At 44.6% G+C, this 24,575-nt stretch overlaps 1 protein-coding gene across 1 annotated transcript in view; it reads right to left on the bottom strand.

Moving 5' to 3' along the window:
* LOC124616579 (pro-interleukin-16-like) overlaps nucleotides 1-2,193 on the bottom strand; it is a 62,261-nt gene extending 60,068 nt beyond the window's left edge. Inside the window, exon 1 of the mRNA XM_047144900.1 lies at nucleotides 2,161-2,193. Within this exon, the coding sequence (XP_047000856.1) occupies nucleotides 2,161-2,193 (33 nt within the window). The remainder of the gene's footprint in view (nucleotides 1-2,160) is intronic.
* Nucleotides 2,194-24,575: the final 22,382 nt, after the last annotated feature.

Below are 24,575 nucleotides of genomic sequence, written 5' to 3'. Positions count from 1 at the left end.
AGCGGTAGTATCGCGCACACACGGTACAAAAGGGCAGTTATTTGGCGGAGCTGTCATCTGTACTCCGCTGAATCATCTGAAAAGGTTTTCGACGTGATCATACCTACACGACGAGAATTAACAGACCTTGAACGCCAAATGGTAGTTGTAGATAGACGCATGGGACATTCCATTTCGAAAATCGTTAAGGGAGTCAACATTCCGAGATGCAGTGTCAAGAGTGTGTTGTGACGACATTTCGGACATTACCTCTCGCAGCGGACAACGCAGTGGCCTTCACATGACGACTGAGAGCAGCGGTGCCCTGGTAGAGTTGTCAGCGTCCACAGACAAGCAATACTGCGTGGAATAACCGCAAAAATCAAAACGTACCCATTAGGACAGTTGGCGAAATATGGCGTTAATGGGCTATGGCAGCAGACGACCGACGCGAGTGCCTTTGCTAACAGCACGACATGGCCTGCATCGTCTTTTCTGGGCTCGTGACCATGTCGGTTGGACCCCAGACGACTGCAAAAAAGTGGACTGGTCAGATGATACTGGGGTGACAAAAGTCACTCCCATGAGCTGCTTGCTTCATTGATCGTGACCGGGCCAAATATCTCACGAAATAAGCGTCAAACGAAAAAACTACAAAGAACGAAACTCGTCTAGCTTGAAGGGGGAAACCAGACGGCGTTATAGTTGGCCCGCTAGACGGCGCTGCCATAGGTCAAACGGATATCAGCTGCGTTTTTTTTAAAATAGGAACCCCCATTTTTTGTTACATATTCGTGTAGTACGTAAAGAAATATGCATGTTGTAGTTGGACGACTTTTTTCGCTTGTGATAGATGGCGCTGTAATAGTCACAAACGTATAAGTACGTCGTATCACGTAACATTCCGCCAGTGCGGACGGTATTTGCTTCGTGATACATTACCCGTGTTAAAATGGACCGTTTACCAATTGCGGAAAAGGTCGATATCGTGTTGATGTAAGGCTATTGTGATCAAACTGCCGAACGGGCGTGTGCTATATATGATGCTCGGTATCCTGGACGACGACATCCAAGTGTCCGGACCGTTCGCCGGATAGTTACGTTATTCAAGGAAACTGGAAGTGTTGAGCCATATATGAAACGTCAACCAGGACCTGCAACAAGTGATGAGGCCCAAGTAGGTGTTTTAACTGCTGTCGCGCGAGAACTTCTTGCTGTTGAGGAATGTCGTTACACGTATTGCCAAATGCATTGAGGTTGACGGACATCATTTTGAGCATTTATTGCATTAATGTGGTATTTACAGGTAATCACGCTGTAACAGCACGCTCAGAAATGATAAGTTCACAAAGCTACCTGTATCACATTGGAACAACCGAAATAGAATGTTCAAACGTGCCTACATTCTGTATTTTAATTTAAAAAACCTACCTGTTACCGATTGTTCGTCTAAAATTGTGAGCCATATGTTTGTGAGTACTGCAGCGCCATCTATCACAAAGCGAAAAAAGTGGTGCAACTAAAACATTCAAATTTCTTTACGTACTACACGAATATGTAATAAAAATGGGGGTTCCTACTTAAACAAACGCAATTGATATCCATTTAACCTATGGCAGCGCCATCTAGCGGGCCAACCATAGCGCCATCTGGTTTGCTCCTTCAAGCTAGACAAGTTTCGTTCTTTGTAGTTTTTCCGCTTGACGCTTATTTGGTGAGATATTTGGCCCGGTCACGATCAAAGGACCACCCTATATATATATATATATATATATATATATATATGCAACGCCTGGAATATGTCGCGTTGAGTACATCACGTACTTGCACAGAAAAGCCTGCACGTTCCCTATCTACTTTTACTTGTCGGGTAAATAAGTACATTATCTTTGCTAAACTCAAGGCCCATGTGGACTGATTATCTTGTTGTTCCTGACATTGCAAAGCTTTCACTGGCTCGGGTTTTAAAGAGCAGGAGTTCGTATTCCAATGTTGTCGTACTCCGACTCCTCTACCACCCCTTTCAGTTTGCCTGCAAACTCATGAATCACCCTGTGTAGAACTTTATGAGTAATGCGTGGCGGTCATCAGAGAGCTGTGTAAACACACGGCAGCCGCTGCTGTGTCTGTGAAACAGGCGAGATAGACGGAGGGGGCAGTGACCAAACTGCTGGGACTCACCGGTGCGGGGGCGGCGCCGGGCTGGGAGAACATGGCGATCTTGTCGCGCACGCTGCGCTCGCTGGCGTCGTCTCGCGGCCGCCGGCCGGCGGGGGCGGCGTCCCGTGCGGGGGCGGCGTCCCGCGCGGGGGCGGCAGGCGCGGCCCACGGCTTGCTGGGCACCGGCGGCGGCTGCGGTTGTTTGCTGCAACAGACGTGAAACGGGCGCGCTCAGCAGTCAGCCTCTAGCTGGAAAAGAGAGTCCAGAGGGTTCTTCACAGAAACTGCCGTCTTTTTGTTCTATTTCGCGTGAACTTTACAAAATTTCACTGAACACAATGCCCCCATGCGATGCCGTTCGACACGGAGTTACGAGGCACGTTCAGAAAGTAAGTGTACTGTGATCATAACGGGCTGTCACTTTTTTGCTTTTTTTTTAGAGTTGGCAACACTGTGTGGTACCGGGGATCCTCTGACCAAAAGGGGCACTGCAGATGCAGATAGTTGGTAGTACGTAAACTCGCGTTGTAGTGTCCAGTTGCGTGAAAGATGTCGGTAAGTGGCTGGCAAGTGGCAGCCATGTGCTGTGATCTGCTTCATACACGCGGAAGCAATAACAACTACCGGAATTTGAAGCCATTTTGACTATTTTTCAACCGTGACTGTCTCAAAAAATATGTAAAGGTTTTTTTTTAAATTACCGTTACCAGTCACAAACTTCGGCAACTATTGTGTTACTTATTTATTTAGCGACATGTTTCGAGGTAAAACTCGTCTTCAGGCAAAACGGCATTACAAAAACAACTTTAAAATAAGGCCATATAGATGTTACATAGTCTCTTCGTGAATGCTGGGGGTCATCCTGTGGAAGAAGAGATCAGTCCAGTTTCCAAAGTGACATCAGCTCTTACCAAGTTTTCTCTTCTTCCACAGGATGACCCCAGCATTCACGAAAAGACTATGTAACATATGCATGGCCTTATTTTAAAGTTGTTTTTGTAATGCCATTTAGCCTGAAGATGAGGTTTACCTCGAAACATGTCGCTAAATAAACAACTAATACAATAGTTTCGAAGTTTGTGACAGGTAGTAGTATTTAAAAAAACCTTTACAAAACACCTATCGGAGTACCGTGCGGGGTAGCGTGTGTGTGTGTGTGTGTGTGTGTGTGTGTGTGTGTGTGTGTGTGTGTGTGTCGTCCTTAGCGTAAGTTAGATTAAGTAGTGTGTAAGCTTAGGGACCGATGACTTCAGCAGTTTGGTCCCATAAGACCTTACCACAAATTTCCAATATTTCCTACGGGAATTTTTTCCCAAATCAGAATGTTTTACCGTGAAAATATCATGAACAGAACGACTGTGTTTAAGTGATGTAGGGAATTTAGTACGGACAGAACAATGTTCACGACGGACAGAGGAGTGGAATATCTTCGATTCTCACTGGTGGGTTGGTGCAAAAATCGAGAAAACTGTTCATGAATACCGCCGATTGATAGTGGAAGAAATTTCTCCGATGTTTCCACAGCACTCTGGAACTCGCTTGTACGAGACGCTCAGAGAAACGCCAGGATACCGGAAATCGTAGGCAAGAAGGATCCCAAAACAGCTGATACAGCAACACAACAAAAATTAGGTCAGTAGCGTTCGTGAGCTTCTTGGGCGACTTGGATTGGAAATTGTGGATTTTGGAGTGCGACTAGAGATGAAACGTGGGGCGCAATTACACGCCTGAGAGAAGGAGAAAGATGTCACAGTGGCGTCACACCAATTCCGCATCTACCAAAAAATTCAAAAGCTCAATTTTTGGCGAAAATGTTATGCCCTCGGTGTTTTGGGACCGAAAAGACATCGTTATGATTTAATTTTCTGATTGTGGGAGTATTGAAGAGCCATCTGTTTTAATTGTTAAAAACCATTCAAAAACCAACCAGTTTCAACAGTCTTCGCTGTCTTCTTCAAGTCTTAAACATTTTTTTAGTAAAGCATAATCATTTCATGCTGACCTCATGCACAAGATATCAAATAGATAAAACTAAGTTTTATCCACTTGACATCTAGTCCATGAGGTCAGCGTAAAACGATCATGTTAAAATAATAAAAATATTTAAGACATGAAGATGACAGCTAAGACTGTTGAAACCGGTTGTATTGAATACAAAACATTTTGTGCGATCTTGGCTTCTGAATAGCTTTTAACAGACGTCATTACGGTAGAATTTCTGCCTCAGGGAGAGACCATCAATGTACAACCACATTCCGAGACCCTAGGAAAGCTCAAAAGCAGTATTCAGAACAAAAGAAGGGGAACACTGAACGACAGGAGAGTGCTTCCCGTACGACAAAGCCACTTCGGCCGGCTCCAGTGCCAGTAATATGTGGGCAAGGGGAGAAGAGGGGGTGGCGCAAAGTTCCTTACCACAAGAGTTTCAGCCAATGCTCTGGATTAGATAACAGACAGCCCCACAGTGTGAGTGAGGGCATCAGAAACTGATTGATGGCGACGATCGGTCCGTCGGTAGCAGACGTTAAGTCCAGCGGTTGTCTTGGTACACTTAGAAAGAAGTAAGCTGTGTGTCGGAACTCAAACTGGCTCCAAGCACTATGGGACTTAACACCTGAGGTCATCAGTCCCCTAGACTTAGAACTATGTGTCGGAACCTTCTATCTTATTATCGTACCACACTTACGTGACACCACACAACACGTGCATCCATTACAGTCATCTACGCTCAGCACATACATCACACACAGGGCCACAGAGCGCGAGGGGATAAAACCCTATGTGATTCTGCAAATGAACCCACCGCCCGGAGTTTCTCGGCCAAAAGGATAAAAAAAGTTCAAATGGCTCTGAGCACTATGGGACATAACTTCTGAGGTCATCAGTCCACTAGAACGTAAACTACTTAAACCTAACTAACCTGGACATCACACACATCCACGCCCGAGGCAGGATTCAAACCTGCGACCGTAGCGGTCGCGCAGTTCCAGACTGTAGCGCCTAGAACCGCTCGGCCACCTCGGCCGGCGCCAAAAGGGTCATACAAATGCCCCTTTTTTCCACTCACCACAGACTAGCATTTACACTATTTGATCACCTGTATCCGGACACCCTTACGTAGTGGACAACTAAGCACTAGATGACACGAGGGTTGGACTTGCAAGTATAAAAGGAGGCCAGAAGTATTGTCAATAGAGCAACAATAACAGCAGCGTGCGTCCATCATGAGAGTCAGTGACTTCTACATCTACGTAGATACGCCGCAAGCCACCGTACGGTGCGTGGCGGAGGGTACCCTGTACGACTACTTGTCATTTCCCCTCATGTTCCGCTCACAAACAGAGCGACGGAAAAACGACTCCCTCTACGCCTCTGTATGCGGTCTAATTTCTCGTATCTTATCTCCTTGGTCGTTACGCCCAGTGTATGTTGACAGCAGTAGAATCATTCGACAGTCACTTTCAAATGCCGGTTCTCTAAATTTTCTCAATATTGTTTCTAAAAATAAAATCCAGAGATTGCCATTTCAGTCCCCGAAGCATCTCCGTAACAGATGTGTTGTTCGAATCTACCGGTAACAAATCTAGGAGCCCGCCTCTGAATTGCTTCGATGTCTTCCTTCAATTCGACCTGGTACGGATCCCAAACACTCGAGCAGCAGTCAAGAATAGGTCGCACCAGCGTCCTATAAGCGGTCTCCTTTACAGGTGAAACACTCTTTCCTAAAATTCTACCAGTTAACCGAAGCCGGCCACTTGCCTTCCCTACCACAGTTTTTACATGCTCGTTCCACCCCACATCGCTTTTCAACGTTACGCCGAGATGTTTAAACGACTTGGCTGTGTCTAGGCAGGACGCTAACAATATTCCAGAATGAGATTTTCACTCTGCAGCGGAGTGTGCGCTGATATGACACTTCCTGGCAGATTAAAACTGTGTGCCGGACCGAGACTCGAACACGGGACCTTTGCCTTTCGCGGACAAGTGCTCTACCATCTGAGCTACCCAAGCACGACTCACGCCCCCTCCTCACAGCTTTACTTCTGCCAGTACCTCGTCTCCTACCTTCCAAACTTCTCCTGCGAACCTTGTAGACCCAGCACTCCTGAAAGAAAGGATATTGCGGAGACATGGCAAGGTTCGCAGGATAGCTTCTGTAAAGTTTGGAAGGTAGGAGACGAGGTACTGGCAGAAGTAAAGCTGTGAGGAGGGAGCGTGAGTTGTGCTTCGGTAGCTCAGATGGTAGAGCACTTGCCAGCGAAAGGCAAAGGTCCCGAGTTCGAGTCTCGCTCCGGCACACAGTTTTAATCTGCCAGGAAGTTTCAATAACAATATTCTATCCGAACATTACACGTTTGATCTTCGCACTCATAGGCATTAAATTACATTTTTCAGCATTTAGGGCTAGCTGCCATTCATCACACCAACTCCAAATTTTGTCTAAGTCGTCTTGTATCTTCTTACAGTCACCCAACTTCGACATCTTATCGTACAGCATAGCATCATCAGCCCACCCTGTAAGCCAAATCATTTATGTACACGCCGACTAGTCGGTGGATGTAACTAAGAAACAAATCCATAAAGGAGACTTCAGCTCTTATAAAGGTGCCCAAATCGACTGTTGAAGACGTGATTATTAAGTGCAAACGCGAATGAACAACCTCAGCTAAACTAAGGTCAGACAGACCTCTTCTACTGAGTGGTAGGGACCGTCGAGCATTTCAGAGGGTGGTCGTAAGGAATCGCATGAAATCACCGGAAGGAATCAATCGTGAGTTACAGAGTGCTATCAGCAGTCCAGGTAGTACAATTACTGTGCGCAGGGAGTTTGAGAGAAAGAAGTACAATGGGCGCGGGCAGCTCCACAATGCTGTCGCCAGTGGTAAGCGACGCTTGAGATGGTGTAAAGAGCGACACCGCTGGAAAGTGGGTAACTGGAAACGAATGATTTGGAGTGATGAACCATGCTACAGTTGGTGGCACTCCGATGGCACTATTTGGGTTTGTCGAACGGCTGGAGATCGTTACCTGCCCTCATGTGTAGTGCCAGTTGTGAAGTACAATGAAGGTATTGTTACGGTATGGGGGTGCTTTTCGTGGTTATGTTGTGATCCTCTTATTGCACTTGAGAAAACGCTAATCGCTGAAGGATATGAACACAATTTACAATCAGCACGGACAACGCACTTTGTCATAGAGGCAATGGTTCGTGAACAATAAAATTTATGACATGGACTGGCCTGCTGCCCGACGCTCCTACTTGACGGGACACCCTAGGGATGAGTTAGAACGTCGACCTCGCTCCAGCCCCCAGCGTCCAACATGAGAACCTTCTCTGGTTTCGACTCTTGACGAAGAATGGGCTGCCATTCCTCCAGAGACATTCAGACACCTCACTGAAACTAGCACCAGCAGAATTCAAGCGGTCGTTTAGAAGATGGGTGGACGCTTCCGACATTGATGTCCACCAATAGGTGTCTGGATGCTTCTGACCAGGTAGTGTATACACATAACAAGCATGTATTACAAGTGAGGATGCTTCGTAAATAAAAGGAAGCCAAACGCGTATGGCATAAAAACAGACTTCTATATACATGCCTTAACGGACTACATCTCTAAGAAGCTGTTATTGTTCCAGAGATATTTTGGGTGGACAAGATAGCTGGGACACCCTGTAGATCAATCAATCAACTTAGGTAGAAATAATGCTAGAGTAGATTGCCTTTGCAGATGATCCGGCAATTTTGACTAGGGATATTACTACAACTGAAATTCTTAAAGAAGTTGTGGAAAAAGTAGGACTACGGAATATATGGCATGTAACAAACAAGCACCAAAGTTTTTGGACGCGAAATATGGAAAAATAAAAGGGTTTCCTCAATTTAAATACTTGGGCGAAATCATACAAGAAAACCGTCTGGAAAAAGCTGCAAACGAAGTTCGCTGTCAAAAAATGGCACCTGCATTCAGATTAACACAAAATATTTATAATAAAAAATCACTTTCTAAATTCAGTAAACTTAGGCATTACAGCACTGTAATCAAACCTGAATGTCTTTATGAATAGCCGGCCGGGGTGGCCGAGCGGTTCTAGGCGCTACAGTCTGGAGCCGCGTGACCGCTACGGTCGCAGGTTCGAATCCTGCCTCGGGCATGGATGTGTGTGATGTCCTTAGGTTAGTTAGGTTTAAGTAGTTCTAAGTTCTAGGGGACTGATGACCTCAGAAGTTAAGTCCCATAGTGCTCTGGGCCATTTGAACCATTTTTGTCTTTATGAAGCAGAAATTTTAATTTTAAACAGAAACAAGGATATTGAACAAATTTAAAAGAAAGAAAGATTGTTAGAAAAATATTAGGCTCCAAAATTACTGATGGTTAAACTTCCAGGCTGAGAAGTAATAAGGAAATAGAAGAATACACAGACATATGTGGTGACATGAGAAAACGAAGACTTATGGGCACATTAAAAGAATGGCGCCCGTTAGGTTGGCAAAACAGCAGTATTCTACGAACACAGAAGTAAGGCCAATTAAATGGATCGCTGCGACTGAGGAAGATCTTAAAGTAGCCGGTGTAGCTCAGGGGGACTTTACAGGTAGAGAAACATTCAGACAAAAGTATTTGATTGGAAAGCTGGTCAGAGGCAAATTAGAAAACGGACTGGAACACCGTGGTCTGATGAAAGAAAAGGACTTCATTCTGAAAGGATGAAACAAATTTGGACATAAAGGAAAGCCAACCATCAAATGCGACAGTGATTGTAAGTCGCGTGGTCCTATCAGGACCAAACATGAATAATAATAATAATAATAATAATGACATAATATACAAGAGGATAAGAAACGACAGAAAAGGTAAAAACGATGACATTACTAATGTCTTCAGAATGTCAGAAGATAGGTGTGGTACAGTAATAAAATAGACGGTCGCCACTGATCCGCTACCTAAGCCCTTATCTCGTGAGCCAGCGTTGCCTGTGAGCAGCGTCAGACAAGAGGATTTCCCTTGTACAGTGATAAGGGCGACAGCCTCGCTGATAAGTCACTGTATCGCCATCATGTTTTCTCTCATCTCTGTCTCCATTATCAAGTATCGTTCGTTAACGCAATTTCTTGTATGGCCTTCTTCGAGCGCCAGCCATTAAACAGGACTGAGGTACTTTAACTCTACGAAGATAATCACCTTGAGTAGACCTCTCATACAACAATGTGCACGACATATTTTATCTGTTGCAAGTTCAAAGCTATTTACCTTGTAGATAAGATAATTTCACTTGATTTTTGCTACTGGTCAATGTATAAATTATAGCTCATCATCGAAAGACGAATAAACATATTTTTATCTTCAGTGTAAGGCGCTAGTCAGTCTTTCCTGCAAGTGCATAGTGACAGCAATGTGAAAAAAAATTTAATGAACTTCAAAAAAAGTAAGCATACTTTAAATGGAAATTCGTTTATGAGGAAGAGGTTGCATCTTTTGTATTTCATTGCTCTTGTTGTAAGGAATCAGTCTTGGGACTAGTTTTCTTTCTCTCTCTTTCCCACTAGAGGTAATATAATCATGTCTACATCACTACATGTACATGGGTACTTCGCGAAACACACCTAAGTGTCTGGAAAAGGGTTCATCGAACAATTACTAAATAAATCATCCATCATGTGTTTTGGGGATTCTACTCTTTGCCTGTCTCTACAATTTTCTACCCTCTGCTCTCTCCAACACCAAGTTACTTTGTCTTTTCTTCTCATGAAATTTATCGTAACCTTCTTTCCTTTCGTATTCCTTTTCCAATAACTTTATTCAATAGCTTATCTGTGCATTTTTCTGTAGCACCACACGTAAGAGCTTCGCAGGTTCTTTTTTTTCAGGTTTCCCGTTGTTCACGTCTCACTTCCAGATACATCTCTGCTCCACATGTGCACTTGTGGGAATATCTTCCTCAGCCCCTTAACAATATTCACCGGTGAGCCAACACATTGCGACCACTGCCACCCGCACCTCAGTCACCTGCGTTCTTGACGATGACAATTTTCACGAACAATTAACGCAAACAAGTGTCCCGAGTATACAGGAGAAAACGATACGTACCAAACAACTTTTCTGTCTTGGTTTTTATAAAATCTGAGAATGAAGCCGGCGTATTAACGAAACAAACAAAAGTTTTGGGTTTTTCAACATAGAATGAACAGCTCACTTTTGATTGGAAATACACTCTTGGCCAAAAGTCTTGCACACCTTAGAAATTTTCCACGTTTGCGACATACGTAACAGTAAATAAACCCTTTGATTTAAAAATTAGTTTGTCGGCATCGAAAAAGTCCAAAAACATAGAGCCACCTCAAAGCTAGCAATAAAACATCGGGTGTAGTAAAATTTGTCATTTAAATGTTTTTCTGTGTAGTAATCGGTTCGCTACATTCGCTCGTTGTGGACAGATATCGCTAATCTAGTGCTCTTTTCCTGTTTAGATCTATGATACCGGTGCTACTGCTGCGTTTTGCCTAAAAGAAACGAACTTCGTTTAGAAAAATGAGAGCAAATAAAGCTTTTGCATGAGCAAGGGAAACTGCAGCTGGAGATTTCGAAAACTATGAAATGTTCACGCCAATCTGTAGAACGTGCTACTGAGTGATTTGCCATGACCGAGTCGCATGTTAATAACCCCAGAACTGGGCGTAAGCAGATCACAACAGACTGTGAAGAGCGAGAAATTCATTAAAAATAGGAAGGAAACCTCTTTAGACATCGGTGCTGAGTTGTCTGAAAGTTTTAACAAAACAATATCTGCTCGCACTACTCGTAGACGACTCCAAGAAGTTGGTATAAAAGGTTGTGAGGCTAGGAATGAAACATGGGTCTCCGACAAGAATAGAAAGGCACAGTATAAGTGGGTTCTGAAACACCAATCGTTCAGCGAACAAGACTGGTCAAATATTCTACGGTCTGACGAATCAAATATTCAGGTAGATTTCTCAAATTCGTGCACTGACAACAAATACTTACTTGGCTACAAAACAATATGTATTAATTTAAAAATTCATCAGCGAATTCTCTACAATATTTAATCAAATTTCAAATTTGTAAGTCGCCAGGTGTGACCTATGTCCGTCGCCGGACGGGCGAGGAATATAACCCAGAGTGTGTGGCATTTGCCGGCCGGAGTGGCCGTGCGGTTCTAGGCGCTACAGTCTGGAACCGAGCGACCGCAAAGTACACTACTGGCCATTAAAATTGCTACACCAAGAAGAAATGCAGATGATAAACGAGTATTCATTGGACAAATATATTATACTAGAACTGACATGTGATTACATTTTCACGCAATTTGGGTTCATAGATCCTGAGAAATCAGTACCCAGAACAGCCACCTCTGGCCGTAATAACGGCCTTGATACGCCTGGGTATTGAGTCAAAAAGAGCTTGGATGGCGTGTACAGGTACAGCTGCCCATGCAGCTTCAACACGATACCATAGTTCATCAAGAGTAGTGATTGGCGTATTGTGACGAGCCAGTTGCTCGGCCACCATTGACCAGACGTTTTCAATTGGTGAGAGATCTGGAGAATGTGCTGGGCAGGGCAGCAGTCGAACATTTTCTGTATCCAGAAAGGCCCGTACAGGACCTACAACATGCGGTCGTGCATTATCCTGTTGAAACGTAGGGCTTGGCAGGGATCGAATGAAGGTTAGAGCCACGGGTAGTAACACATCTGAAATGTAACGCCCACTGTTCAAAGTGCCGTCAATGCGAACAAGAGGTGACCGAGACGTGTAACCAATGGCACCCCATACCATACCGCCGATTGATGCGCCAGTATGGCGACGACGAATACACGCATCCGATGTGCGTTCACCACGATGACGCCAAACACGGATTCGGCCTCATGATGCTGTAAACAGAAACTGGATTCATTCGAAAACATGACGTTTTGCCATTCGTGCACCCAGGTTCGTCGTTGAGTTCACCATCGCAGGCGCTCCTGTCTGTGATGCAGCGTCAAGGGTAGCCACAGCCATGGCCTCCGAGCTGATAGTCCATGCTGCTGCAAACGTCGTCGAACTGTTTGTGCAGATGACTGTTGTCTTGCAAACGTCCGCATCTGTTGACTCAGGGATCGAGACGTGGCTGTACGATCCGTTCAGCTATGCGGATAAGATGTCTGTCATCTCGACTGCTAGTGATAAAGGGCCGTTGGGATCCAGCACGGCGTTCCGTATTACCCTCCTGAACCCACCGATTCCATATTCTGCTAACAGTCATTGGATCTCGACCAACGCGAGCAACAATGTCGCGATATGATAAACCGCAATCGCGATAGGCTACAATCCGACCTTTATCAAAGTCGATAACGTGATGGTATGCATTTCTCGTCCTTACACAAGGCATCACAACAACGCTTAACCAGGCAACGCCGGTCAACTGCTGATTGTGTATGAGAAATCGGTTGGAAACTTTCCTCATGTCGGCACGTTGTAGGTGTCGCCACCGGTGCCAACCTTGTGTGAATGCTCTGAAAAGCTAATCATTTGCATATCACAGCATCTTCTGTAGCACGACATCTTCGTGGTGTAGCAATTTTAATGGCCAGTAGTGTACATAGATATCCTAGAATCTACTTTACTGTCCTCTTTTTCAATGCTTTTGGCGATACAAACATGGACGACGTTAAAATCCAGTACAATACAGCCTGCCATAAATCTGTCCACACAGTGGCCTGGCTTCGGAAAACTACATTGAGCTTCTGGAGTGGCGTGCTCAATCACCAAACCTGAACCCCATAGAGTAAATGGCTCTGAGCACTATGGGACTTAACTTCTGAGGTCATCACTCCCCTAGAACTAAGAACTATTTAAACCTAACTAACCTAAGGGCATCACACACATCCATGCCCGAGGCAGGATTCGAACCTGCGACTGTAGTGGTCGCGCGGTTCCAGACTGAAGCGCCTAGAACTGCTTGGTCACTCTGGCCGGCCCCATGGAGTACTAACTGAGTTTACTGAAGTGTAAAGTTAAGCGGCAAACAATACAGTCAAAAGAAGAATTAAAAGACGGCCTGCGCCTTGAGTGAAACGCCGTAAGTGCCGAAGATTGTACAAAGCTAGTGTACTCTCTACCAAAGAGAATTTGTGCTGTAATAAGGGCAACAGGTGGGCCCACGAAATATTGACTTTGTGTTACTAATAAACATTATAAACTCGAACAAATTGTTTCTGTTTATTTAATTTTCTTTTTCTTCATGACACTCAAAGTTACCTAGGGTGCTCAACACTTTTGGCCAAGTGTGTAGGTTAGTGTCTTAAGAGGATGATATAATTTCATAATCGATCATCCATTATCAAAGCAAAGTCGATTGCGACAGTTATCATCAAACTCTTTTAATGTAATCAATATTTATTTTACGTGAATTCGATTTTTTTTATTACAGATTGTATTATATGATTTTCAAAAATCATAGCTATTATATTACTTGAGATGTGTGCGTGAACAACGTACTGTTGCAAAGAGCAAACTCTCGAGTTTTACATGGTTCGAGCTAGATAGTAGCAGTGTGCGCCCACTTCAGTTCTAGTAAAATTGGCGTCGGGATAATAGAAAGCGTTTCGTGTTCTACGTTTTGCACAGTGGGGGTCAGTATAACTGTTCAGCGTGACTTTCGTATTAGGAATGGTGTGGGTCCTCCTACAACAGAGAGCATTAGACGATAGTATGAACAATTCCGAGAAAAAGGTTGTTTGTGTAAAGGCAAATCACAGGGCCGTCCCCGAGTGCCAGACACAGACGTTGAACGCATCCGCCATAGTTTCACAAGAAGTCCGCAGAAATCCGTTCGCCGTGCAGTTCGACAGCTTAACATGCCCCCGATGTCCGGGCTGGCTGTGTTGCGTCGACTTTTACACATGAAACGATACAAAATTCAGTTACTGCATGCTCTTCGTGAAGGTGACAAACAACAGCGTGTGGAGTTTTGTAATTTCGTTCTAGGCAAAATGGAAGATGAGAGTTTCTTCCACGCTTAGTGGAAGGAAAGGTGAACCGCATAATTTGCGGATACTGGGTACGGAACAACCACATAAAGTTGTACAACATGAGAGGGACTCTCCAAAATTTAATGTTTTTTGTGCAGTACATCTACATCTACATGATTACTCTGCAATTCACATTTAAGTGCTTGGCGGAGCGTTCATCGAACCACAATCATACTATCTCCCTACCATTCCACTCCCGAACAGCGCGCGGGAAAAACAAACACCTAACCTTTCTGTTCGAGCTCTGATTTCTCTTATTTTATTTTGATGATCATTCCTGCCTATGTAGGTTGGACTCAAAAAAATATTTTCGCATTCGGAAGAGAAAGTTGGTGACTGAAATTTCATAAATAGATCTCGCCGCGACGAAAAACGTCTTTGCTTTAATGACTTGCATCCCACCTCGCGTATCATATCTGCCACACTCTCTCCCCTATTACGTGATAACACAAAACGAGCTGCCCTTTTTTGCACCCTTTCGATGTCCTCCGTCAATCCCACCTGGTAAGAATCCCACACCGCGCAGCAATATTCTAACAGAGGACGAACGAGTGCAGTGTAAGCTGTCTCCTTAGTGGACTTGTTGCATCTTCTAAGTGTCCTGCCAATGAAACCCAACCTTTGGCTCGCCTTCCCCACAATATTATCTATGTGGTCTTTCCAACTGAAGTTGTTCGTAATTTTAACACCCACGTACTTTGTTGAATTGACAGCCTTGAGAATTGTACTACTTATCGAGTAATCGAATTCCAACGGATTTCTTTTGGAACTCGTGTGGATCACCTCACACTTTTCGTTATTTAGCGTCAACTGCCACACCATACAGCAATCTTTTCTAAATCGCTTTGCAACTGATACTGGTCTTCGGATGACCTTACTAGACGGTAAATTACAGCATCATCTGCGAACAACCTAAGAGAACTGCTCAGAATGTCACCCAGGTCATTTATATAGATCAGGAACAGCAGAGGTCCCAGGACGCTTCCCTGGGGAACACCTGATATCAATTTTACTCCATGATTTGCCGTCTATTACTACGAACTGCGACCTTCCTGACAGGAAATCACGAATCCAGTCGCACAACTGAGACGATACCCCATAGGCCCGCAGCTTGATTAGAAGTCGCTTGTGAGGAACGGTGTCAAAAGCTTTCCGGAAATCTAGAAATACGGAATCAACTTGAGATCCCCTGTCGATAGCGGCCACGGGAAAAGGTGTATGGTCCAATTTTCTTTCCCGAGAACTCTATTACAGGAAGCACATATCTCGATATTCTTGAGAACTTTCCTTTCCCTCAGTTGGAGACTGATTTGAACAACTTCATTTACCAACAGGATGGCACACCGCCTCACTGGCATCTAGAAATGCGGGAATTTTTCAATCAAAGGATTACTGAACGATGGATCGGTTGCACTGGACTAAATGATTCAGCCTTACATTACTGGCCTCCAAGGTTATCAGACCTGACTGTATGTCATTATTTGTTGTGGGGGTTTATAAAAGACTTTGTTTATGTGGCTCCGTTACCAACAACAATGAATGAACTGAGACATTGTATTAGAGCAGCTGCAGAGATATGTACGGGAGATTAGACGTGCGAGAGTGGTGGAAGCTGTAACTCAAGACATGGTCGTTGCAGTGTGGGAATTCTGCACTGATATATACCGTGCATCTCAAGGGGGACATATTGAAGACCTACGAAAAGCTGTGAAAAAAACGTTTTGAGTTTCCGTTCATCAAAAAACGAAATTCATTGTATATGTTTATTAGTTTCAGAAATACAGACGTGCCAAATCGGATGATTCTCTTTGATACGCCCAGGTAGATACGAATAATTATTTAAGCAAGTATACAGCGTTGTGTCGCTTACCATAATTACGAGAATTTATTTCATAGTGTGATGATAGAAATTTTAAGGACCATCGTTCACTAGGCCGCCCATGAAGCCGCCGCCGTCCCCCCGCCCACCTCTTAGGGGAAAGGAAAAAATATTGTGTAGGTAGGTGTTTTTCTTTCAAGAAAATGATTTAAAAGTCGGCATTAGCGTATATTTTTAAAAGGGTCGGAACAGAAATTTTTTTATGACTACTTAGAAGTCGCCATTCGTCTTCCAAAATATTAAAAAGATACCATACCACCCCGCCCCCCCCCCCCCCCCCCCTCACAAGCAAACTATCGTAAGGGCGCCCTTGTTTACGTGCTGTAGCAAGGTGTCCATAAAATTAATTTTATATTGCTGTGAGTCATAGATTAATTTTTGAGGTTATTGTAATTTATTATTGCAAAAGTCGGTAATGCATCACAGACTGAAACATTTCATACATTTTAAGTTCGTATTCTTGAGAGGTTCCACTGTAGTGTTTCGTTAATTCGCCCCCAGCAAGCAAGTAAACTGTGGTTAGTGCTGACTGATGTTAAGTGCACTCAGTTTGTAAGTAAACAATGTTAAGAACATCCTGGCAGGTTAAAACTGTGTGCCCGACCGAGACTCGGGTCCTTTGCCTTTCGCGGGCAAGTGCTCTACCATATGAGCTACCGAAGCACGACTCACGCCCGGTCCTCGCAGCTTTACTTCTGCCAGTATCTCGTCTCCTACCTTCCAAACATTACAGAAGCTCTCCTGCGAACATTGCAGAACTAACACTCCTGAAAGAAAGGATACTGCGGAGACATGGCTTAGCCACAGCTGCTTGCGTAGCTCAGATGGTAAGCCGGCACGGTAGCTCAGCGTGTTCGGTCAGAGGGTTTAGCTACCCTCTGTAATAAAAAAACTGAGTTAATCGATCAACAACGAACTTAAGCGGATGTCTTATGTTGTCCGCCCCGAGCAGATGCAACGAACAAAAGCGAACAAAATGAGATTAAAAAAAAGAAAAAGATGATAGAGCACTTGCCCGCGAAAGGCAAAGGTCCCGAGTTCGAGTCTCGGTCGGGCACACAGTTTTAATCTGCCAGGAAGTTTCATATCAGCGCACACTCCGCTGCAGAGTGAAAATCTCATTCAATGTTAAGAACACATTGAAGTATTTTTAACAGTTAAAATTTGGATAGAATTTATGAGTTTAAAAACATGTCCTCCCTTAAGAAAATTTTGAAAAGAATGACGTATGCGAACAAAAAGTACTTGACATATTTTATTGAAACTTAACTGCGTAATTTCTCACTACAACTAACTTGTCCCTTACAACTGTTTACGTCGGAGGTCTTCAACTGATGCTGTGACAGGTCGTGCAGAGCAGCTATACTTTTAACTTCTGCGAATATTCTTCACATCTTTATTGGCAACAGCGCAAAAACACGGCCGATGTAAGTTTCTACTGTGAAATTCTTTTGTGAGTTGTTTTCGTAATAAACATTGTGCTGCGCAAACATGTTTTGATTTATCGGCATTTACGTAACATACAGTTAGAAAAAAAACTGATAGCAGAACACTGGGGCCATAAATCTGCAGCCATTAAAATTCGTCACAGAACATTGATGAAATCTGCGAGTTTGATTTATGGCACGGCTGAATAGGCCTTCATCGACCGTACGAAACGTGACAAGAGCTGGCGAGTACTGACCTGTCCATCTTGTGGTCGAGCAGAGCCGGAGGCGCGGGCGGCTGGTGCTGGTGGGGGTGGGGATCGCTGTAGGAGGCGGGGAACTCGTCGCCGTCCGGGGGCAGTCGCGACGCGCTGGGGGGCGGCACGGGAGACGCTGGGGGCGGCCGGGTCGCGTCCGGCGCCGCCTCCATCGCGTGCCCGCCTGCAACACACACCAAGATACGTTGTAGCATTTCTCATTGCTGGAAGCATTACTTTATTCTTACAGTTTAATTTGTACAGAAAGCATATGGCAGTTGTAAGAGTCGAGGGGCATGAAAGGGAAGCAGTGGTTGGGAAGGGAGTGAGACAAGGTTGTAGCCTATCCCCGATATTATTCAATCTGTATATTGAGCAAGCAGTAAAGGAAACAAAAGAAAAATTCGGAGTAGGAATTAAAATCCATGGAGAAGAAATAAAAACTTCAAGGTTCGCCGATGACATTGTAATTCTGTCAGAGACAGCAAAGGACCTGGAAGAGCAGCTGAACGGAATGGACAGTGTCTTGAAAGGAGGATATAAGATGAACATCAACAAAAGAAAAATGAGGGTAATGGAATGTAGTCGAATTAAGTCGGGTGATGCTGCGGGAATTAGATCAGGAAATGAGACGCTTAAAGTAGTAAAGGAATTTTTCTATTTGGTCGAAGTAGAGAGGATATAAAATGTAGACAGGCAATGGCAAGGAAAGCGTTTCTGATAAACAAAAATTTGTTAACATCGATTATAGATTTAAGTGTCAGGAAGTCGTTTCTGAAAGTATTTGTATGGAGTGTAGCCAAGTATGGAAGTGAAACGTGGACGATAAATAGTTTGGACAAGAATAGAATAGAAGCTTCGAAATGTGGTGCTACAGAAGAATGCTGAAGATTAGATGGGTAGATGGCATAACTAATGAGGAGGCATTCCATAGAATTGGAGAGAAATTTGTGGCACACCTTGACTAGACGAAGGGATCGGTTGGTAGGACATTTCCTGACGCACCAAGGGATCACCAATTTAGTATTAGAGGGCAGCGTGAAGGGTAAAAATCGTAGAGGGAGACCAAGAGATGAATACACTAAACACATTCAGAAGGATGTAGGTTGCAATAGGTACTGGGAGATGAAGAAGCTTGCACAGAATAGAGTAGCATGGGAGCTGCATCAAACCAGTCTCAGGACTGAATACGACACACACACAGACACACACACACACACACACACACACACACACACACACAAGAGTTGAGCGAAGCTGTTAACAGCAGGCTGTCGTGGGATGTTCCCATCATCAGCAACCACTTGCTCTGTGATTTGGTTGCTGTAGTGAAAGCTAGAAAGGTTATCATATTGTCTTTAATTTATTAACAGTAACTAAATTATGTTCACATACATTCCATTATAGCGCGGGAGGCTATGTCGGTAATGTACGACACTGTTCTAGAAGATCATATTACCATTAATGTTACATAGACAACTGATACAGAAAAGGAGGTAGGAATCACTTCGTGCATCATGTTCAGTGTAACGAGTGACCGCCCAACCCAGTGATACGCGCCAAGCAGGCGCTGCTGTGTATGACGATACGGCGTTAAGACGTGTGGGTTTAAGCACGCTCCCCAGCGAGCAAAGCAAGTTATAGACGACTGGCCATTAAAATTGCTACACCAAGAACAAATGCAGATGATAAACGGGTATTCATTGGACAAATATATTGTACTACCACTGACATGCGATGACATTTTCACGCAATTTGGGTGCATAGATCCTGAGAAATCAGTACCCAGAACAACCACCTCTGGCCGTAATAACCGCCTTGATACGACTGGGCATTGAGTCAAACAGAGCTTGGATGGCGTGTACAGGTACAGCTGCCCATGCAGCTTCAACACGATACCACGTTTCATCAAAGGTAGTGACTGGCGTATTGTGACGAGTCGGTTGCTCAGTCACCAATGACCAGACGTTTTCAATTGGTGACAGATCTGGAGAACGTGCTGGCCAGGGCAGCAGTCGAACATTTTCTGTACCCAGAAAGGCCCGTACAGGACCTGCAACATGCGGTCGTGCATTATCCTGCTGAAATGTAGGGTTTCGTAGGGATCGAATGAAAGGTAGAGCCACGGGTTGTAACATATCTGAAATGCAACGCCCACTGTTCAAAGTGCCGTCAGTGCGAACAAGAGGTGGCCGAGACGTGTAACCAATGGCACCTCATACCATTACGCCGGGTGATACGCCAGTATGGCGATGACGAATGCACGCTTTCAGTGTGCGTTCACCGCGATGTCGCCAAACACGGATGCGACCATCATGATGCTGTAAGCAGAACCTCGATTCATCGGAAAAAATGACGTTTTGCCATTCGTGCAACCAGGTTCTTGGTTCAGTACACCGTCGCAGACGCTCCTGTCTGTGATGCAGCGTCAAGGGTAACCGCAGCCACGGTCTCCGAGCTGATATTCCATGCTGCTGCGAACGTCGTCGAACTGTTCGTGCAGATGGGTGTTGTCTTGCTAACGTCCCCATCTGTTGACTCAGGGATCGAGACGTAGCTGCACGATCCGTTACAGCCATGCGGATAAGATGCCTGTCATCCCGACTGCTAGGGATAAGAGGCCGTTGGGATGCAGCACGGCGTTCCGTATTACCCTCCTGAACCCACCGATTCCATATTCTCCTAACAGTCATTGGATCTCGAGCAGCGCGAGCAGCAATGTCGCGATACGATAAACCGCAATCGCGATAGTCTACAATTCGTTTTTTATCAAAGTGATGGTACGCATTTATCCTTCTTACATGAGGCATCACAACAACGTTTCACCAGGCAACGCCGGTCAACTGCTGTTTGTGAATGAGAAATCGGTTGGAAGCTTTCCTCATGTCAGCACGTTGTAGGCGTCGCCACTGGCGCCAACCTTGTGTGAATGCTCTGAAAAGCTAAGCATTTGCATATCACAGCATGTTCTCCCTGTCAGGTAAATTTCGCGTCTGTAGCACTTCATATTCGTGGTGTAGCAATTTTAATGGCCAGTAGTGTATTACGAATATAGGAGTGTAATTTGCTTATAATATGTTGGTAACACGTACTGTGCATTAGAAAATGGTAAAGGACTGAATTTGGACTAACGAGATTGACAGATGATTTCGTCTGTGAACTTGTCCGCGTACTCATCATCATGCAGCACTGTAGAAGCCAGATCCAAAAAATGGTTCAAATGGCTCTGAGCACTATGGGACTTAACATCTGAGGTCATCAGTCCCCTACACTTAGAACTACTTAAACCTAACTAACCTAAGGACATCACACACATCGATGCCTGAGGCAGGATTCGAACCTGCGACCGTAGCAGCAGCGCGGTTCCGGACTCAAGCCCCTAGAACCGCTCGTGTATCTGTTGTGTTTACTGAAATTACATAAAAACGCTACGAACTTACGCACCTCCCTTACACAACTATAGTTCAATTCTTTTATCTTCGCCCATGACCGCCCAGACGCGGGAGATTGCTGCGTTGCCAGTTATACGCGCCAAGAGAAGCAACGCCATAGTATAGTTCGCAAACTTACGTTTAAGAGGGAGCTTGCAGTTTATGAAGTAAAGCCACCACGGCCGCATTAACCCTTTCGCTGCTACAGAGACGTGCTCCTCGCATTTCGCGTTGTGCGCGATTTTGTCATCATTGCGCTGCTTGCCTGAGCATACACATGGTGTTTCGACTGCTTTGACACACTTTATCATTCGATTTCACAAAAACTATTTGGCCCAAAAATTTGATTTCTACACATCTTCTTGACTGATACCTTCCCCCCATAAATGACTTAATTTTGTTTCGAAGTTCAACGCAGTTATTGTGCAGCATTAGATGTAGTAAACCATTGCACGAAATTTTGAAGAGTTTGCAGAGCTAAAAGTCCGTACCATATAGTTGCCACTAGAAATTTCAAAAAATTATATTCAAACGAATAAAATTCTTGAAGTAAGGCACTTCGATATTGTTTTTTAATAAAGAAAATATTACGCACTGAATAAGTTTTCAACTCGCAACCTTTCGCTTAGCAGCCATACACTTTAACCTTTACGCTAACGCAGCTCGTCATTCAATACATCTCCTGGAGGACTTTAAAATATCACGCAAAATACCGACAAACGCTTTTGGCATGACTATGAATTAGTCACGTTTCGTCGAAGTACAATAGGAAATAAACAATTACCGCTGTTTCCAGAATGAGATTTTCACTCTGCAGCGGAGTGTGCGCTGATATGAAACTTCCTGGCAGATTAAAACTGTGTGCCCGACCGAGACTCGAACTCAGGACCTTTGCCTTTCGCGGGCAAGTGCTCTACCAACTGAGCTACCGAAGCACGACTCACGCCCGGTACTCACAGCTTTACTTCTGCCAGTACCTCGTCTCCTACCTTCCAAACTTTTTCCAAAGTTTGGAAGGTAGGAGACGAGGTACTGGCAGAAGTAAAGCTGTGAGTACCGGGCGTGAGTCGTGCTTCGGTAGCTCAGTTGGTAGAGCACTTGCCCGCGAAAGGCAAAGGTCCCGAGTTCGAGTCTCGGTCGGGCACACAGTTTTAATCTGCCAGGAAGTTTCAATTACCGCTGTTGTTTATTGCGAAAAAGCGGTTAGTGAGAATGATACAAACACCTTTCCTTGCTATCGCCTGAATTAGGAGGCTTATTGCTTGTTTGGTTTAATTAATTAGTAGAATATGAAGCAATTGGTATAAAGAATGCTTTTTCCAAACTGTCTATAAAAGAAAGTCTGCTACCAAGACACTGCTTTTGTTCAATTACTTTATTTATGACTGAACGTTTCTAAAACTGAAGACACTCGTCCGTGATCTGCACTGCAGTCGAGCTCTGGCAACGTCGTTCTCTGTTCATTGACTGACTGTGTTTTGTGACGCCAGATGCGCAGAACGAACCTAATCTCGGCCGCCGTCAAAAATGACGCGCACTTTAGCAGATTCAAATGGACGTATGTTTCAGTACTTATGCAGAGGCTTGCACAGGTTATATTAGCATGGAGAGTTGCATCAAACCAGTTTTCGGACTGAAGAACAGAACAGGTGAGACGGTACGGAGCGGGTAGGCGAAGGGCAGCGTGCAGAGGGCGCTGCCCCCTCCCCAGTCGGCAGGTGCTGAGCTGCAGCCAGGAGTCGGCGTGCGGCGGTCGTAACCCTCTAGCGATATATCAGCTGCATGCCTGCCGTGAGTGAGTTTTGTCTACGCAGCCTGGGGTAGTTACGTCTGCCGCGGAGATTAAAAAGCGCGGACACGCCGCCGCCAGCACCGCGCGCAGGTAAACGACTCAAGTCCTGTCTTCTTCGCAGTAGTTGTGCTACTGTACGTCTATACTGCTAGGCGTTTCCTGCCAAATTACTGCATCTCTAATTTTTTTTTTAAATAGTCGGTATCGAGCTTATTAGCGCCCACACGCTTTCTCAGGCGGGCGACCTTACCGTTAACAAATGTTCCTTATCCGTACGTAGAGTGGATAACAAAACACTTACGTCCGGATGAGTGTATGTAATACTCCTGCTCCCCCTGCCCCACATTTTCATGAAATAAAAACACTTCTTACCTAAGCGTGCAGTAACCGACTGAAATTATTTGAAACAACTTTTCACATTCCTGGAGCTCATGTCCATCGTGGGAAAAATTATGAAAAAATTAAATTTCTTTTATTTCACGTCTATGGTCACAAACTTGTAGGTCCTCAGACTACCGGTTACCGTCAGCAATGTATACTAGGAAATATATATAAAAAACAGGTATGCCTTGTTATACTTGAAGCGCACAATTTTCACATGTATGCCAGTAATACATTTCATTATGGTCTATTTGATTGTTTTAACCTGTAGACAATCTGCTATTTGTATTTGTGGCCGCGCGGGATTAGCCGAGCGGTCCAAGGCGCTGCAGTCATGGACTGTGCGGCTGATCCCAACGGAGGTTCGAGTCCTCCCTCGGGCATGGGTGAGTGTGTTTGACCTTAGGATAATTTAGGTTAAGTAGTGTGTAAGCTTAATGACTGATGACCTTAGCAGCTGAGTCCCATAAGATTTCACACACTTTTTTGTATTTGTGTTTTTCCCATATTTTGCTGCAGATCTGAAAATGGTTCAAATCAAACGGCTCTGAACGCTATGGGCCTTAACATTGAGATCATCAGTCCCCTAGACCTTAGAACTACTTAAACCTAACTAACCTAAGGATAAGACACACATCAATGCCTGAGGCAGGATTCGAACCTGCGACCGTAGCGGTCGCGCGGTTCCAGACTGAAGCGCCTAGAACCGGTCGGCCACGCCTGCCGGCCCTGAAGATACTCATTGCTGACCGAAACCGGCGGTCTGGGGACCTACAAGTTTCTGACCATAGACGTGAAATAAAACAAATTTATTCTATGTTTTCGGGCCACTCTTCCATTCGCGACCATGTCGCAGCTTGTGAATATGAAAAAATATAAACAAACAGCGCCCGTCATCCTAGCAGGAGTCCAGTACCCCTGTAACACCTGTTTAGTATCAAATGTTATTATGCAGGTCAGCAGCTGTGTTACTTCTTATCAATTGCTGGAATTTGTGTTTACATGTTTTCGTAGTCGCAGTCGAGTTTTGACTTGTAGCCGTGGCAGATGTGAGCGGTCACAGTTACACTATTTAGGAGCGCTTAGTGACAATTGTGTGGGTCCTCGAATGACAGCACGCAGTGCAAGAGACATATTATGGGAGCTTTACGGTATAGATTTAAGAAGGCTCCACGGCGAAAGGCAAAACTTCTGAATTGGGGAAGATGTGCTTTTGCTTTTGGCAGCGGTAAAGACAGGC

Source organism: Schistocerca americana, chromosome 5, assembly GCF_021461395.2.
Source record: "Schistocerca americana isolate TAMUIC-IGC-003095 chromosome 5, iqSchAmer2.1, whole genome shotgun sequence".
Lineage (NCBI taxonomy): Eukaryota > Metazoa > Arthropoda > Insecta > Orthoptera > Acrididae > Schistocerca > Schistocerca americana.
Note: the sequence above shows the minus strand (reverse complement) of the source record. Positions and strands in the feature narration are given on the sequence as shown.